The sequence below is a fragment of the Equus quagga genome, chromosome 3 (assembly GCF_021613505.1).
Source record: "Equus quagga isolate Etosha38 chromosome 3, UCLA_HA_Equagga_1.0, whole genome shotgun sequence".
NCBI lineage: Eukaryota > Metazoa > Chordata > Mammalia > Perissodactyla > Equidae > Equus > Equus quagga.
The window spans coordinates 68,637,926-68,655,194 of NC_060269.1; the positions used below are offsets into that span (position 1 = coordinate 68,637,926).

Genomic DNA, 17,269 nt, shown 5'->3' on the forward strand with positions numbered 1-17,269 from the left:
GGAGCAGTGGTCCAGCAGATCCCAGAGGCTGGAGGGGCTGGGATTCTCAAGACGTCAACAGGCTTGGCCTGATTGATGGTGTCGAGAGGTGGCCCCAGCCCAGGTGACTGAAGCAAGAGAAGGCAGCATCAGGGTTGGCACTGAGAGACCTAGAGATGAGAGCTTCCAGGAGTGAGGCAACTGAGCAAAACAGGCTGCGCCCCCTGGGCTTGAGCGTGGCTCCCGGATCGTGAACGTTGAGTATGAAGCCAAGTCCTACGAATCCCCGAGAGAAAGATCAGGTTGGAAAATACCAAGAACCTCTGCATTCTGTTGGATCTCTCTGTACCAAAACAAGCCAGAGAAGCTTAGATAAACAAACAAAGGGGATGCAGGACCTGGGACCCCTGAGCGGTTAGTTTCCTGCTGATGTTTATAGAGAGTTAGGAGCTGGTAAGTGAAAATAAGGACTAACAGAAATAGAAGTGGCGTGGCAAGTCTGTCAGGCATTCAAACAAGAATTTCCTAAGCATCTGGACATGCCAGGGTTTGCACTTGGAATGCTGGACGCAGACGCGGTGCTGCCTGCAAGAAGACTGTAGGCTGGGGGGAGGGCAGGCAGAGGGGGACTATAAACAAATCACTACGTATGTAACTGCACAAGTACTCATTACAAACAAGCAAGAACAGTGAAAAAAGGAGTAAAGTGCTCTGACGGTGTATAACGGGGACCTGATGGAGCGGGGTCAGAGCAAGTTTCTCTGAGGAAATGACCCTTCAGCTATCCACCACAAGGTGGTGGGGAGTGGGGGCCGTGCACAGGAAAGCCCTGGGGCAGGAAGGAGCTGGAAGGACTAGCGGGAGTTACCAAGTGGTGGAGAATAAAGAGACTGGGCTAGAAAGGCAGGAGGAGCCAGATGTGGTGGGGGGTGGGGGGGCACTGTGGGCCACGTGGAGGGTTCCAGGCTTGGTTCCAAAGAACAAAGGGAACAGAGGGGAGCAGGCTGGGGCACAGCAGAGCCACAGAGCGGGCAGGAAAGCACAGTGGCTAAGAGCATGGAGTCTGGAGCCAGACAGCCTGCGTTCCAATCTCAGGTCTGCCACTTACTTGTGACCAAGGTCCAGGTTAGCTAAGGTCTCTGTGCCTCAGTCTCCCCCTCTGTAAAATAGGACAATAATAGTACCTACTTCAGAAGATCATCCTGAGAATTCAACGACAAAAGCCTGGCGCAAACTGCGTAAGGAGGAACTGCTGATGGCAGCAGCCCTGGGCGCTCCCCCACCTCCAGACGGCCATTTATCGCAGGTGCTAAGGGCCGTTGGCACCCAGGAAAGTTTTGGCTTCTCTAGCGGCTGCCACTCTGAAAACAAGTCTGTTGGCCGTGGATAGCCGTTCTGGCAGCATTGTCCTCTGGCTCTGGTTGTCCCATGAGCTCCATGAGGACAGTGGCCATGCTCACCCTATGCCCCAGGGCTGGCGCAGGGCCAGCATGGGCGTGCACACGGGGGTGCTCCACACCTGTGGAGAGATGGATTTCGAATGAATGAGCGCATGACCACTGGATCTGTGGAGGATGCTTCACTCTCTGTGAATTAGACCTCCTAGGTGCCTCCCATGCCTCGTCCACGTCCCTCTCACCACCGTCCTGTGCGAGGCTGCTGGGAGACACTGTCCAGTAGGGGAGATCTCAGGAGTGCATTCTCCGCGGGGGGCCCTGGTCATACTTCACAGAGTCCAATTAGTGAGAAGTGTGCTTAATTAGCAGCCCAAAAGAAGGGCTTTTTGCTAGAAGTTGGGATCCTGGAAACCTAATTCAACTGGGAAGCAAGCTGTGCTGACAAGAGTCTCATTAAAGATCTAGCCACATATCCTTTACAGCAACTGTCTCAGGTTGCATCTTCCTCAGCAAGGCTCGGGAGCAATAGGTCATTTTACCTGTTTTTGAAGGGCGAAGTGGTGCATTCTAGAGAGGCAGAGGCCCCCACCTCCCCGCCCCGCCCCGCCCCGCCTGGTGAAGCTCAGAGCCCCCCAACTTTTCAGAGAGGACAGAGGGCAGATCAAGTGGAAAGGCTGTGGGAGGCCTGCCTTTGATCTTCCTCTGCCCCTGGGCTTCCAGTCGGAGTCCCCCACGCTCTGTCCTGCAGGCCTGTTCCCCCAGGGAAGGCGGGCCCTCAGGTCCCTGCCAAGGGCCTCACTGGCGCAGTCCCAGGCCGCCCTCCCCCCAGCACAGTGCTGTGCAAGCTGCCCCGCCCAGCAGCGCTGCTGGCCCTCCCCTCCAGAGACTGTTATTTGGGAGAGTGCTGAGTTCAGCATGCATGAGGCGCAGTTGGCCGCACCCTTCTGTCCTCAGCTGGCCCTTCCGAGGCGGCCTGGGGCCCGGCGGCCCTCCCCACCTACAGCAGCCCCTCCTACACAGGGTCTCTGCGTCCAACTGCATCCACCATCAGACAGCCCCGAGGCTGCTGTGGCAGGTGGCCAGGAACAGTGGGCAGGAGAAGCAGAGCTGTCCAAGGGGCACAGCCCACCAAACCCTAACTTCTAGAAAAACAACCAAGGTCAGGCTCTCACAAGCACCCCAGAACCTGCCCCCACCTAAGGCTTGGGGGTCATCAGCTTCCCAGCCTCAAAGCCAAAGGAGCAGGCTGGCCATCAGCCAGTTGACCTCGAAGGGGAAAGTGCGGGGGGCGGGGTGGTGGGGCAGGATGAGGAGCAGTGCGCAGAGGCTTACATAAGCTGCTCTGCAGCCTGTTCTCTGCCCTGGCAGTGGGGACGAGAGTGACAGCACAGCCCTGCTCTGACAGAGGCGGGCCTCAGCCAGGACTGCAACTCGAGTCCTGCTTGGAGCAGGCCCAGGGCCTCCCAGGGCGCTTGTGTCCAGGTGGCAGGTTAGCTGTCGGGGCCCAGGCAGCAGCCCGTCCTTCTCCCTCTGCTTCTCCGAGGTCTCTGTCCGACCCCGTGGACCCTTAGGGTGGGGGCGTGCGGGCTGGGAAGGGCGCCCCAGCAGAGGGCCTGTCAACTCTAAAAGGCTCCTTCTGTCCCAGGTGCCCATGGGCTGGACAATGAGGCTGGCTGTGGCAGCCCTGTTCCTGGGCGTCACGATGGTGGCGACTGAAGACGAGGACGAAAACGACCCGTGCGTCTATGAGGCCCTGCCTGACAACGATGCTGTCCTCTGCAAGTAAGGCTGGGCGGGACCCCACAAAGCGAGTGGGCAGGTGGGAACCGGAGAAGAGCTCTTGGGAGGGGTGTTTCCAGAACCGGGGAGCACCTCTCCTGAGGCAGCCTCTGTGGACAGGCAGAAAACAAGGCAGCCTTGGAGACTACCTGGAGGGAGGGCAGCACTGAGGAAAGGACCCCGAGACAGGCTCCTGCTTCCAGAGGGCGGTCCTCCCAGGACCAGGGGGATGTGGACACAGTCAGCAGCCCTGGGGCCTCCAAACCTGTGGGCCCTGTGGTGCCGGCCTCCCCCTCCCTGCTGGCACCCCGAGAGACCACCCTCCCTGCAGCCCCAAGGCTCCTCCTCCCCAGCAAAGCGGGATCTCACGGACATGGGCGGTTGACGGAGGGTGTGTGATTGATGCTCCCTGGGGAGATGCAGTTGTTTGCTTTTCTGGAGCGAGGCCCCAGAAGAGTTGGGACAGGCAGAGAGTGAGGCCACTGGACGTTGTCCAGAGAGGAACACGGGGGTCGGAGGCTGGCTTCTTCCCTTCCAAGGCAGAGGAGGGGCCTCAGGTTTGGAGGTACATTCTTAAAACTCTGGTGAAAGAGTTCCAGGTGAGGTTTCATATGGGAGAAGGAGAGCATGCGGCTGCCTCTCCCAGGTGGGCTCCCATCCTCCATCTGCTCTGCTGAGTGGAACCTTCCAGACTCAGGGAGGCTTTTTTACTCTGGCAGCATAAGGTCAAGCCCCATGAGCTGGGGAGGCCATCTGGGCCAGGGCAAGGCAGGGTGAGGCCCCGAGAATGGCCCATGATGGGGTGCCTCTGTGCTTCCCACGTTCACTGTGGAACACATGGAAGATGATCATCTCTGTGTGGTCTCTGGAGGTGCCCAGCCTGGGCCCAGCTGCCCTAGGCCCTGGCCTGTGGAGGTCTGCATGCTGGCGCCCTGGGGGCTGTGCACGTGGCACACGTGGGAGCTTCGGGCACCTGTTACGTGCTTTAAACTCCTGGACTCATTCCATTGGAATCAGGAGCCCACCAGGGAGGGATTCCCATCACCATTTGCACATGAGGAATTCAGTCTGTGGGGAGAAAACGGTGCTGACAGCTGACAGGAGGCAGGGGGCATCAACCCCTCGTCTGGCTCTACACTCACACGCTCCCCTTCCCGCCTTCGGTGCTGACCTCATCCAGGGCCTGGAGCTTCTCACGCTCCGGTAGAGGGGAGCTGTCTTAGTCCATGCCGGCTGCTGTAACAGAACACCATATAAGGGGGCTTACAAACAACAGACGTTTACTTCTCATAGTTCTGGAGGTTGGGAAGTCCAAGATCAAGGTGCCAGCAGATTCCATGGCTGGTGAGAAGCTGTCATAGAAACTTCCTGGTCCACAGACGGCCATGTTCTCGCTGTGTCCTCACACAGTCGAAGGGGTGAGGGAGCTTTCTGGGGCTTCTTTATAAGGGCATTAATCCCATTCATGAGGGCTCCACCCTCACGACCTAGTCACCCCCAGTGGCCCCGCCTCCTAATGCCAGCACGTTGCAGGCTAGGATTTCAACATATGAATTTCGGAGGACACAAACATTTAGTCCTTTGCAGGAGCCATTCTCAGGACTCCCTGAAATACACCAGCAAAACCCGCAGTCTGACAAACACAGACTGAGGACACTGGGCTTGTACGCCAGGAAAAGGTCTTTTGACTGTAAACCATCATTGCAAAAGGAAGCTTTGTCTTTATTGCTGCTGAAGATTTTGTTTGTAAAAGACCGTCAGGGAACAAGAGCACATCACGGACATAGCAGACTCCCAAGGAGAGATCAGTACCCCTGCTCTGGGCCCCTCCCCAAGAACCCTGCTCAGCTCAGGCTTCTGACCTCACCAAGACACCCCCCAGAGAAGCCACTCCCCTTGTGGGCATTTATAGTCTAATAGGGAATTCTTGAAATTAGGACTCAAGGCCTAAAGGTATTAATCCATAAGGGAGGAGTTTGATGTACAGTGACAAGCAGCGGGAAACATGGTTAAGAGGAAAGCTCTTCCAGAAAAATACCCCAGCTTCTCTTGAGATAAGCCAGACTAGACGGACAAAACACTGAGAGTCAGAACCCCAGGCTCAACCTCAGAACCGAGAGAACCATATCATCCAACTTGAACCCACTGGGTGTGAATCCGCTCAGCAACCCTCACCCTGCTGCCCCCGCATGAGTGGCCCTGGTGGCCTCTCCCAGTGGCCGGGAGCTACCTCGCAAGCCCCCTCGTTTGTGGGGAAGAGCTCCACCCCTCAGAGAGCATCCTCTCCGCGGACAGAGGCTGACTTTAACTTCACCCCACTCTTTCTAGTTTTCCCCAGGTGCTGCATGGAACAAGCCTAGTTTCTCTTCCTCTTGACAGTCCTTCAAATGTTTGGAGACAGATTTCGTCCCCTCCTCCCCACCTTCACTCAAAGCTCTTTCTAATCTGGGGACCCACCTCCATCCTGGGCCCATTCTGGGCCTCTGGGCCCCACCTTCAGGAAGGGTTCATTGGAGACAGACCTGTTGCTCTTTTCTAAGCATGGTGCCCACACTTTCACACTGAGAACCACACAGTAGAGGGTGGCGGTGCCCACCAAGTCCCCTCATACCTCTGTGGAGGCAGCCTCCCCTCCACGGGCCTTCTTGTCACCCCAGCTTTCAGGCAGCTGGAACTCTGAGCCCTCTCCACAGGTACAGCTGGGGAGCCGATTTTCTCTGATCCAGTTCTTACAATGCTGACGGAACTTAAGTGACCATCTAGCCAAACAGAAGCGTGGAGAAGCCGCGTGCCTCTCTCGGGAAGCCCTGTGGTACAGGGCAAAGTGCAGACAAGCCTCCACAGTAGCTGTCTATTGCTGTGCAGCAAATTGCCCCCAGAACTGAGCAGCTGCACACATCTGTTGTCTCCCGGTCTCTGTGGCATGGCTCAGTCGGGGTCTCTGGCTCAGACTCTCTCAGGAAGTCGTAGTCAAGCTGTCAGCTGGGGCTGCAGTCTCCTCTGAAGGACAGGCTGGTCAGGGCTCGGGTGCTTGGCTTCTGAGCTCACTTCTGCAGCTGTTGACAGCCTCAGTCCCTTGCTCGTGGCCTCTCCGTGGGGCTGGTCACAACACAGCAGCTGCTTCCCTCAGAGTAAGGACCCGAGAGGGAGAGCATGTGAGAGAGGGCCCCCCAGCAGAAGCCCCAGTCTTCTTATAAACTAATCTTGGAAGTGACATCCCATCACCTCAGCCACCTTCTGTTGGAGGTGAGTCACTCAATCCAGCCCCTACTCAAGGGGAGGGATTACTCCAGGAGACAGGCCGACTGGGGGCATCTTGGACTCCGCCTGCCTGCCACACCCTCTTCCCTCTTATGCTCTCAGTTCACCAACTGTGAGACCCTGGGCTGGTTCCTTGACTTTCTCTGGGCCTCAGTTTACTCATCTGGGAGATGAGAATAACGATAATAGCTGCTTTGCAAAATTGTCAGATGAAATGAAATAATACGTGTGTGATGCACCTGATCTATTGGAGAGGCCCAATAAATGCCATCCCCTCATCACTCACACAATGTTAGACGATGGCTAAGCTGCAACCAGAACTCCGCTCCTTTCCCCTGACTCTCTCGGGTGATCTCCTCATGCTGTCAAGGAGACCGGGAGATGCCCCAGATCTCAGGACGCAGATCGGAGCGTGTCCTGTGTGAGGTACTCCTGAGTGGGAAGGGCAGTCAGGAAGACGGCGCCTTCAAGGTTTTGAACGTGAATGCAAGTTTTAAAGTGTGTTCTGACTAAATTTAATTTCTGAGTCACTTCATCTCGGGCTTGTCCAGATCTTCTTTTGGGCCGATTTGATCATCTGAATTGTTAATTATCAGCTTTGTGCCATTCACAAATCTAATAAATTTGCCTTCTGTGTCCTTTTCCAAGCTTTTGATAAAACTGCTAAACTGGACCGAGGCCTGCACATGACCTTGGCACGTCCCGCTGTGTGGAGCAACATGTGGGCTTTGAAGCCCAGGCTGGCCACGCCCTAGGCATGTAACAGGGGAGTGGGGGCATGTACCCTGCCGGGGCGTCCTCTGGGGCTTTAGGCCCATTCTCCATATGTCAATTGGGTGATTTTGCTTCACTATTTTAACATCTGCAGCCTTTCTGCTGGGATGAAAAGAGGAGACCTGGGGGGTTCGTGCCCCTGGGGAAGGCCCCTTTGACCCTCAGTTCCCTCCTCCGTGCCCCTTGCCCTTTCCGGGCTCCGTGCTGTGTGCTGAATCTCCATCTCTCTGCCAGTGGAGGGTCCCTTCTCTCAGCCTCAATCTCACTAGCTGCAGTGGCAGGGAGTTGTGGCAGAAACGGACTGAACAGTCCTTAAAATGCTGCTGTGGTGAGAAATGGAACCGTCCTCCAAAACTTCTTCAATAGCTACCAAAACCACGCCATCTAGAAGGAATTACGGTAAACTGGGGAAGAGTCAGAAGAAACAAGTATACTCAGCAAGCTGGTGGGTCAGCTCGCTGGCTTCGGTTGGCCTGAGTCCCGGCACTGCAGTTGCTGGCCGACGGGGTGCCCAGCCTCTGCCTGGTGCCGCAGGCTCTGCTGCCTCTGCCCGGGGTGGGCCCTCAGGAGCCGCGGGAAGAGGGGCAGCGGGATGTGGGGCTCCCCACCAGGAAGCTGTCCTTGCCCTTCTCCCAGGTCCCAGCCCCGGCAGCTCCCTCTTCAGATCTGCTCCCCCTAATTACATTCACTCTGGGTCCCCTTCAGATGTCCCCCAGCAGGGGACCGTGGCCAGCTCTGGGTGACTGGCATGCTGTGGAGCTGCTCACCCATGCTGGGCTTTTTGGAAGGGCTGAGGACCCACTCCTTCTCGCTCATTGAACCATCCAAAGCAAATGAACCTGCAGAGACCTTGGATCTTGGTGATAAAAAAATGACAGAAGGGCAGGGAGGAAGGGCAAGTTAAAAAAAAAGAAAAGTTGGCACAAAGGTCTTTTTATATACATATCTATTTGAAAGCCTGGGCTTGCATCCCCAGTCTCACACACATGCCCCCTGAAGGCTGACCCTGGGGAAGCCGTGGGCTCAGGCCTCCCAGAGCCCCGTTCTCAGAGCGCGCACGCCATTCAGGCCCTTCTCAAAAAGCAGATCAGCAGACGCATCCCACAGTCTGAGCGACTAGATGTTTCACCCCTGGGAGCTATTTGCATTTTGAAAGCGCAATGAATGGTGGTTCGAGAGCCCATGGTGTGGGCAGTACTTAACCCAGAGAAGTGGATTATTGAACTTCTGGTGGGATTTTCAGGCATGGAGAGGATCCTGATCGTTTGGGGGAGACAGAAGTCTGTGCCCATGAAGAAGGCTGTGCTATCTTGCTAAACCTTTCTTTATGTAGCAAGAACATTCCTGAAAGCAATGTGTCGATACTGTTCTTCTAAACCCAATCCTACTCTAAAGACACTGACCAAGCTTGCCAAGGATGTAAAATCTTCTTGAGTAAATGCAGACAATAGTCAACACTTTCTGACACTGACGACACGCCCGGCTCTGCTGCGAACATGGATCGCTTACTTTCCTCCTCACACCAACCCTCTAAGTAGGTACTATCAGTGTACGCATTCTACCGGTGAAGAAACTGAGGCCCCAAGAGGCCAAGTGACTCTTAGGCCACACAGGTCACACAACTAGTTAGTGGCAGGTCTAGGATTCAATCCCGACAGTGAACCCCAGGCTCCCCTGAAACCCTGACGTGGGCTGACCACCTCCCTCTCTTCTAGGGGCCTTGAGGTTTTCTACCCAGAGCTGGGGAACGTCGGGTGCATGTTTGTTCCTGTCTGCAACAACTATAGACAGAAGATCACCCACTGGCCCGAGCCCATCGTCAAGTTCCCCTGGGCCATGGAGGTGAGTGAGCAGGGCTGGCCTGCGCGGGGAGAGCTGTGGGCCTCGGTTTCCCTCCGAGCTTACTCAGCTGGGTGACTGAAAGCCACGTGCAGAGCCATCTGCTTGGGTCTGGTGATACCAGAAGGCTCTTGCTGAGCAGGCGCCCCGGTTAGAGCAGCCCCCAGCGGCGGAGGAGGTTGGGGCGGGTGGGAGGGCAGCAGGTGGAACCTTGGCCAGGCTCAGGGGCCTCTCCGCCCCGGCCTTTCCCTGGCCCTGCAGCCCCTGAGCCCCAGAGCCTGACTCCTCAGTGAGCGTGGAGCCCAGTGCGGGCGCGCTGTGGGCTCGGCCGAGAAGAGGAGGAGGGCGGTTGTGGGAGTCCTTCCTCAAGGGGCAGGGCGGCTGGGCTGCGCCGCGGTCTTCCCGCGGTGCTCGTTTCTAGGGGCGTCTCACGCAGGCTGAACAAGCAGGGTCGGTGCGCCCTTACTCCGTCATCACAATATGAAACACGCTCAAAAGCTTGCCCAGAGTCGTCTAAAACACAAGACGGAAGCATTTTGGAAATAACTGTCCATTCACTGAGAAACGATTAGTATCGTCTTGTTATGGGAGCGTCTCTTGGTCTGGGGAGGTAGTTCCCTGGGGAAGGGCCGCGCAAGTGGGAAGCAGGGCTGCAGCTGTTGCCCCCAGGGGCCAGGCCACGTCCTGGAGGAGCTGCTCCAGTGTCTGGTCGCTGTTTCTTTCTTCCTTGACTCCTGGGCCGGACTGACCCCCCAAGCATCGGGGCTGGAGGGCGGCCTCGCCTTCTACTTTGTTTTAGTAGGAGGTGCCACTGTCAGCCTAGGCCGGGGACTGCAGGGTGGAAACAGAAGGGCCATGGCCAGGATGTGACCACACGCACACCGAGGCCGTCTGGTCCCTCTGTGCACTGTGACAGGGAGCGGGCTCTCGTCGTGGGTCGGTCCGCCTGTGGGCTGTCAGTGCCTATGCGGGGGCGGGCACAGCAAGACACCGAGCGAGGGCAGAGGCGGGGACTGCACAGGTTTCCAGACGCGGAGGGGCAGGGGTTTCCTTCTTGCTCGCACTGGTTTTCACTTCCAGGAAACAAATGACCGTGATGCGTCTCACACTTTATCAGACTGAGGACGTGGAGCTTCGACAGGCTGCGCGTCTGCAACCACGCAAACGTCCGCTCCTCCGGAGCCCGAGCAAGCACGTAACCCGCCCACGCCCCACGCACGCGCACATATGCGCACGCACACACACGTCAGCCCTCCTCTCTGGAGACCCGGGCCAGGGGCACGCTCACGGACAGTGGGAGGAGCGGCGAGAGGGTAGGCCGTGGTGGCTGTAACTTGGGCCGGGAGGTGGAGGGCTGCAGAAGCGGGCAAGAGCCCCGTCCTCAGCGAAGAGCGTGTGCCGCCCCATGGACAAGAGTCTCGGCTTCACTGTTAATTCACACGTCCTCGGGTTTCTCACACACTGAGCGGGGAGGGTGGACCCGATGCTTTCACAGTCCGGTGACTGTCCCCAAGGGATTCTCCGCAAAGGGCTCCGTTGCGCCTGATATTGCCGCACACATCCACTAGATGGCAGTGTAGACTTTCTGAGTACCTGGTGTGGTCGGGAGGGACAAGTTTGAAGCAAGTTGGCAAAGTCTTTGCGTTTGATTTGGTTTAGTTGATAGTGATTGTCCTGCGGTATGCACACATCACGCAGAGAAGATATCACTCCCTCCAGATTTTGAAATCTCCCATTCTGTTGGAGCCCAGAGGCGGTGTTGGGGGAAAACCTAGGAAAGCCAAGCAGGGGGCCAGCCCCATGGCCAAGCGGTTAAGTTCACGCGCTCCTCTTGGGGGGTGCCAGTTCCAATCCTGGTGCAGACCAACACACCACTCATCAAGCCGTGGTGTGGCAGCCTCCCACGTGGAGGAACTAGAATGACTTGCAACTAGAATACACAACTATGTACTGGGACTTTGGGGAGAAGAAGAAAAAAAAGAGGAAGATTGGCAACAGATGTCAGCTCAGGGCCAATCTTCTTCACAAAAAAGAAAAGAAAACAAAAGAAAGCCAAGAAGAGCAGAGATTTTGCAAAGGTTTGATCACAGGGGTGGAAAGAAAAAGTAGCATTCTACTACTATAGAACTACAGTTTATGGAAATTTGGCCTCTGAGAAAGCAGAGTCAGTAACAGTTATCAAAAGCCACCAGTCATCAGGGGTATCCCCTTCGTGCTTGGTACTATTCATTGTGTCATTTTATGTAATGCTGTCTTCAAGTCTGCAAGTTAAGTATTTCTTTAGTCAAGACTGTTGTGGCAAGTGACAAAAGCCAACTCAAACTGGCTTGTGCCAAAAAAGAAGAAAGAGGGAAGGCATTATTGGTTCACAAACTGAAAATTCCAAAGATAACTTCAGGCGTGGCTGGATTCAGGTGCTCAAACAATGTCAGGAGGAGTCTAGCTATCTGTCCCTTTCCTCTACTTTTTTCTGTGCTGGTTTTATATGTACATAGACTCTTATGGTGACAAAGATGACCCCATCAGCTTTAGATTTATGCTTTGCCATTCTCTCAATCCCAGTGGGAATAGATTGACCCTTTCCAACCATTAAAAGTCCCAAGATTTGTCCTGCTTGGTTCACATCAACGTCCTTGAACCAGACAGTGACCCTGGGCAGCCCCACTTGCTCTGCTAGAGCTGAGAGCAGAAGATGTTCCCCCAAAGGAGAATCAAGGTGCTGGTTATCAGAAGAGGGGAAGACTGCTGGGGAGGAAAGACAAGAGAAGTGCCTCTGGGAGGTAGTGCCCAGGCCAAGTGTAGAGCTGGACGGCGGCAGAGCTGGGCTTTAAGCCCAGGTCTGCAGAGCTCCAAACGCTTGCCCGCGGGAACAATGCCTTGCTTCAAAAGTGATTAGAGGGGTGCCACCAAAGCAGCAGCTGCCACTGGACATACCCCGGGAGTTCCCACACAAGTCTTGAGGCCCTGGCTGTGTTCCACCCCAACCCAGGCCACTCAGCCATCTCTTATGGGGGCACCTCTGGCCACAATGGGACCAAGTGAAAGAGAAGCAATGCTTATCACCATCTCTAACCTTTGCAGTCTGATTTTTAGGTTGCAAAGAAATTTCCCATGCAAGATTTCACGAGATCCTTCCAATGTCAGGAGATGGGCAGAGTAGGAATTACCCCCACAACTGCAGGTGAGGGACGATGCCCCAGGTCCCATGTGCCAAAGCTGAGAAGTGCAAGAACCAGCCCTAGACAGCAGGTTTCCTGCCTTCCAGTCCATTGCTCTTTTACCTACGCAGTTTTGCCTTGAACCCACCCGGATTCCTAGAAAACAGCCCCTAATGTCCATGCTGGACTCAGGGCGTCATTCCTTCATCCATTCATGATCCAGCCCTAGAGCCACCCTGATGGAGCTCTGCTCTCTGCCCCTCTCCTGGACACTGTTGCTGGAGCTAGGGTCACCAACAGAAATAATCCCAGCCCTGCCCACAACCCGGGCATCTCCCTGTGGTGAGGATGCTCACTGTTGTCGTTGTTAGAAGAATGCACTGGGAGAAGCTTCTGCCACTGACATGTTGCTCTGGGCAGCTTCCTTAGGGAGCGTCTCAGCCTTGATCTGCACTCCCAGCCCCCACCCCTTCCTGTTATTATGCTCTCCGCTCCGGAGTTTTCAGACCCTCTGGTCAGACCTGAGCCGACCCTCCAGGAACCTGTTAATAAAGCCGCCTGCTCCCAGTGATGCTCCCTGAAGCACAGGCGAGCAAGGTGTCTGCTTGGCAATTGAGTATCTGATGTTGGCTGAGACCTTCCAGTCAGTGCTGGGGAAACAGGTTTCAGGTGTGTTTCAGATCAAATAGTGTTTCTTTGAAAAAATTGTGTGGGCTGCTCCACCGAGGTGGCATATGGGGCCTGAAAGGAGAGTCCAATGGGTTTGCATCCTGGTTGCAAAGAAACGGTCATTCCCAAGTGTCCATGTGGGCTCTGCGTGTGTTCAGGAGCTGTTCGCAGTGGCCTCTTTGGAGTGTGCACAGAGGCTTCCTGGATTTTAAAACAGCTGCCCACCTTTGTCAGAGTCATTTAGAGGGGCAAGCATGTGACTTTTGATCGCGGCAGTGACTTGTTGCCTGCTCTCACTGGAGAGGGAGGGTCATGGCCTAAACAGGAGTTCAGAGAAAGGTTTTACGTGAGTCATAACATCCCTGGTTATTTGTTAAAACGTGCAGACTCGGGGTGAGGGGAGCAGAGGAGGAAGTGGGGGACCTGCTGCTACAAGAAGCGACTGCTGGGACGGGGGACGCCCTGCAGTCTGACGGCCCTCCCGGCAGGCACAGGCCCAGAACGGCATGGGTGGCTGCTGGGGGGCCGGTGGGCCACTGTCGTCACGCCGTGGGACTTTGAGGACATCTTCCCCTTCCGGCGCACCCTGGCACCCAACAGCACATTGTTGTGTCTTAGAGCCTGTCTGGCCCTGACCACGGCCACGTGGGGCAGGCAGAGCGGGCACTGGTGTCTCCCTTTACAGACGAACAGCAGCTCAAGGGGAATTACGTACCTATTTTTAATTGCGGTAACATTGGTTTATAACATTATGTGAACTTTGGGTGTATATCATTATATTTCGATTCCTGTGTAGATTATATCATGTTCACCCCCAAAGACTAATTACAATCCATCACCACACATGAGCCCAATCACCCCTTTGGCCCTCTTCCCTCCCCCTGCCCCTCTAGTAACCACCAATCCAATCTCTGTCTTTATGTGTTTGGTGTTGTTTTTATCTTCTATTTACGAGTGAGCTCACAAGGTATTTGACTTTCTCCCTCTGACTTATTTCACTTAGCTTAATACCCTCAAGGTCCATCCATGTTCTCACAAATGGCCGGATTTCATCCTTTTTTTTTTTTTTGGTGAGAAATATTGGCCCTGAGCTAACATCTGTTGCCAATCTTCCTCTTTTTTTTCTTGCTTGAGGAAGATTGTCTCTGGGCTAACATCTGTGCCCATCTGCCTCTATGCTGTATGTGAGACACTGCCATAGCATGGCTTGATGAGCGCTGTGTAGGATCTGAAACTTTGAAACCCAAGCCGCTGAAGCAGAGCACACAAACGTAACCACTACACCACAGCACCAGCCCCCAATTTCATCCTTTTTTGTGGCTGAGTAGTATCCCATTGTGTACATTTACCACATCTTCTTTATCCATTCATCCGTTGATGGGCATCTAGGTTGCTTTTAATAGACTTCATTTTTTAGAACAGTTTTAGGTTCACAGCCAAATGGAACGGAAAGTGCACAGATTTCCCTCTGCCCCTTGACACGACAAGCCTCCCTGACCATCAGCATCCCCACAGAGGGGTGCATGTGTTGCCAAGGATGAACCTGTACTGACACGTCATAACCACCCAGAGTCCACAGTCTGCCTGAGGTTCCCTCGGGGCTCCTTACTCCAGGGGTCTGGACCAATGTATAATGACATGTGTCCACTGTTACAGAATGGTGCTGTGGATTCCCTGCCATGAACATCCTCCATGCTCCTCCTACTCATCTTTCCCTCCCTGCTAACCCCTGGCAACCACTGACCTTTTTGCTGTCTGCATAGTTTTGCCTTTTCGAGAATGTGCTATAGTCGGAATTGTACAGTATGTAGCCTTTTCAGATTAATAGAGAGCCTAGACTACAGCCAGGCCTCCCGACTCCAGTTCCAGCACCTTCTTCACTGTGCAAGGGTTTGGTGACGCGTCCATCTTTGCCCAAGCCAGTGGCCAGTGGTCCTGTGGCTTAGCTTCTCTTCTGGAATTGTGTTTCCTTTAACTGATGTTTCTACCAAGATTTTCCGGTGGACAGGACCCACCCCCTCCTGCCCCTGGTGTTAGCTTCCATGTTCTCACCATTTGCTACCTTGTCTGTCTCTCCAACTGCGTGTAACTCCCTGAGGCAGAGACCTTTGTGTGCTGGGAGCCAGGCCGGGAAGCAGGCCGTTCCACAGTGATGCTCGCGCGCGATATGGAGCTAAGTGCCGAGTGCGGGGGGATCTCTTGGTAACAAGACTGTAAGCGTTATAGTTTTCAAAGCACCTTCCCTGTCAGGACAGCCCTTATCTCCCATCAGCCGTGAGAGGTGGGCCAGGCAGGTCCCACGCTGGGGCACTGAGGCCCGAGGTCCACAGGAGAAGGCCGATGCTCAGCCTGGGAGCCCAGTGCCTGTCCACTTGTTGCCCCGCACCTCATCTGCGTCTGCTCACAACCTCCTGGACGTGAGTTTTCTCTAACGCACAGATACGTGAAGTGGATTGGCGAGCCTAGAGCTGGGACGCCCCAGCTCCTGGACCGTGCGCTTTTCCTCTGCCCGCTCCATCCCTCTGATCCCCATGTGTTTAGTACATGGTGCCATTTACTGGCCGTTTTCCACATGGCCAAGCTGTATGTTGAGTGCTCTGTCAACACTGTCGCACTTAAGCCTTATGGCAGCCACCTAGCACAGTAGATATGATTACCTTCATTTTGCAGATCAGGAAACTGAGACAAAGAAAGATTCATTCCAGAGCTCATGAGTGACAGAGCTGGGATTTGAACCCAGGTCTGTGTGGGCTCTAGAGGGCAATCTGCAGAGTACCCCAAATGGCCCGAGCTGCTTCCCAACCGCCACCTCAGCCTGCGGGCTCCAGGTCCAGCGAAGGAGCCAGCCGGCAAGCCAACACAGGGAAGGAGAGGTTTGTGGAGTTCCCCTTGTTCTGTCCCTTCCCTTTACAAACGGGCCCGGCAATATCAAGTGTCTTAGCAAAAGGAGAGATGAGGGGCGACATGCAGGGTGGTGCACAAATCAGAGACCCTTGGCTTCTTCCCCCTCCCCAGGGCTGCGCTGCTAACCCACAGTAGAGTCAGGGTAAGCCACGGGCCGTTCTAACCTCGGGGCCTGAGTTCTTCCCGCCGCCTGGGGAATGCAAAGGGCCGGTGCCGGAGGCTTAGAACCCTGCAGCACAGAGGACCCCCGCAGAAGCCGACCAGGTGCACAGAGGCTGGGAAGTGGGGAGGGCCAGGCCGGGCTCCTAGGCATGGCTCTCCAGGCCCTGCTTGTGGCTGGGCGTTGATCCCCTCCGGCTGTCTCCTGGGGCTGCAATTGCAAGAGCTGACACCAGGGGGAGATAGGTGGCCATCATCCTGCCCGAGGCAACGAGAGCCAGTGGCACAGCCAGTGGCACGGGGCCGGGCACTCGGGTGCGGGAAGGCATTGCCCAGGGCGGTGGGACAGTGGAGACCCACCTAGCAAGGAAGAAACGGAGGGTCCCTGGCTCAGGTGGAGCGCGCGCCTCTGCACCCCTCAGCTCATCTCTCCCTTTGCCAGCCGGTCGTGGAAATGCCCTTCTATTCAAACATACATATGCCTGGACTGGAATTCCTTAAACCAGGGGTCACTAACTGGAAAAGCCCTCAGGGGCCAGACCCCTCTCTAGGTGGGTGAAATAGCCAGTCGGAAGAGAAGGAGGAGTGCCGAGGCAGGCCTGCTTGCACTGAGAATGCCCTTACATCCCACGTGGCATTGAAAAGATTTTTAAAACTGCGCTGATGGTCCTCTGTTCATCCCGTTTGCCTGACCCTCAGACTCCTGAGTATGACTAGTCCAGTGGGAATGAGAATTGCTGGTTTCAGAGGCACTTCCCGTGGTGGACAGAGCACCCGGACCCTGAGAGGTTAGTAGGAGAAGTGCGGTGCCGGCTTCATGCAGCCCTTGCCTTGCATCCTACTTCTGCTGGTTGGAACTCTGTGACCTTGGGCAAGTTACTTCTCAGCTTCCTTTTCCTCACCGTAACATGGATATAATATCCATTTCTGGTTAAGATCCAGTGGTCAATTCTCAATCCTAATCTTTGACCCATCAGCAGCATCTGACCCAGCTGGTCACTTCCTCCTCCTACAACTATTTTTTCACCTGGCTTCCAGGACCCACACTCTGGACTGGCCTTCGCCCTTTCTGGTTCTTCACTTCTCAGTCTCATTTGCTGGTTGCTCCCCTCTCCTCAGCCTCTTCATGTAGGATATCCCAGGCCTCGGTGTTTGGTCTTCTCATCTTTATCTACTCTTCCTCCCTTGGTGGTCCCATCCAGTGTCATGACTTTAAATGTCATCTACACACTGTCCCACTCACATGGCCACTGGGGTATCTGATAGACCCTTCAAAGGCAACATGTCCAAGCCCAAGTGCCCCATCTCCGCACTCCCCTAAACCTGCTCCATCTGCTGTCTTTCCCCATC

The 17,269-nt window shown here is 55.2% G+C and overlaps 1 protein-coding gene across 2 annotated transcripts in view; it reads left to right on the plus strand.

The window, feature by feature from the left end:
* Window positions 1-2,758: 2,758 nt before the first annotated feature.
* Window positions 2,759-17,269, plus strand: part of PEBP4 (phosphatidylethanolamine binding protein 4) — a 184,978-nt gene continuing 170,467 nt past the window's right edge. For both annotated transcript variants that reach the window (XM_046657628.1, XM_046657630.1), the window contains exons 1-3: window positions 2,759-2,919; window positions 3,022-3,158; window positions 8,906-9,032. In XM_046657628.1, the coding sequence (XP_046513584.1) occupies window positions 3,028-3,158; window positions 8,906-9,032 (258 nt within the window). In that variant the 5' untranslated portion in view covers window positions 2,759-2,919; window positions 3,022-3,027. The remainder of the gene's footprint in view (window positions 2,920-3,021; window positions 3,159-8,905; window positions 9,033-17,269) is intronic.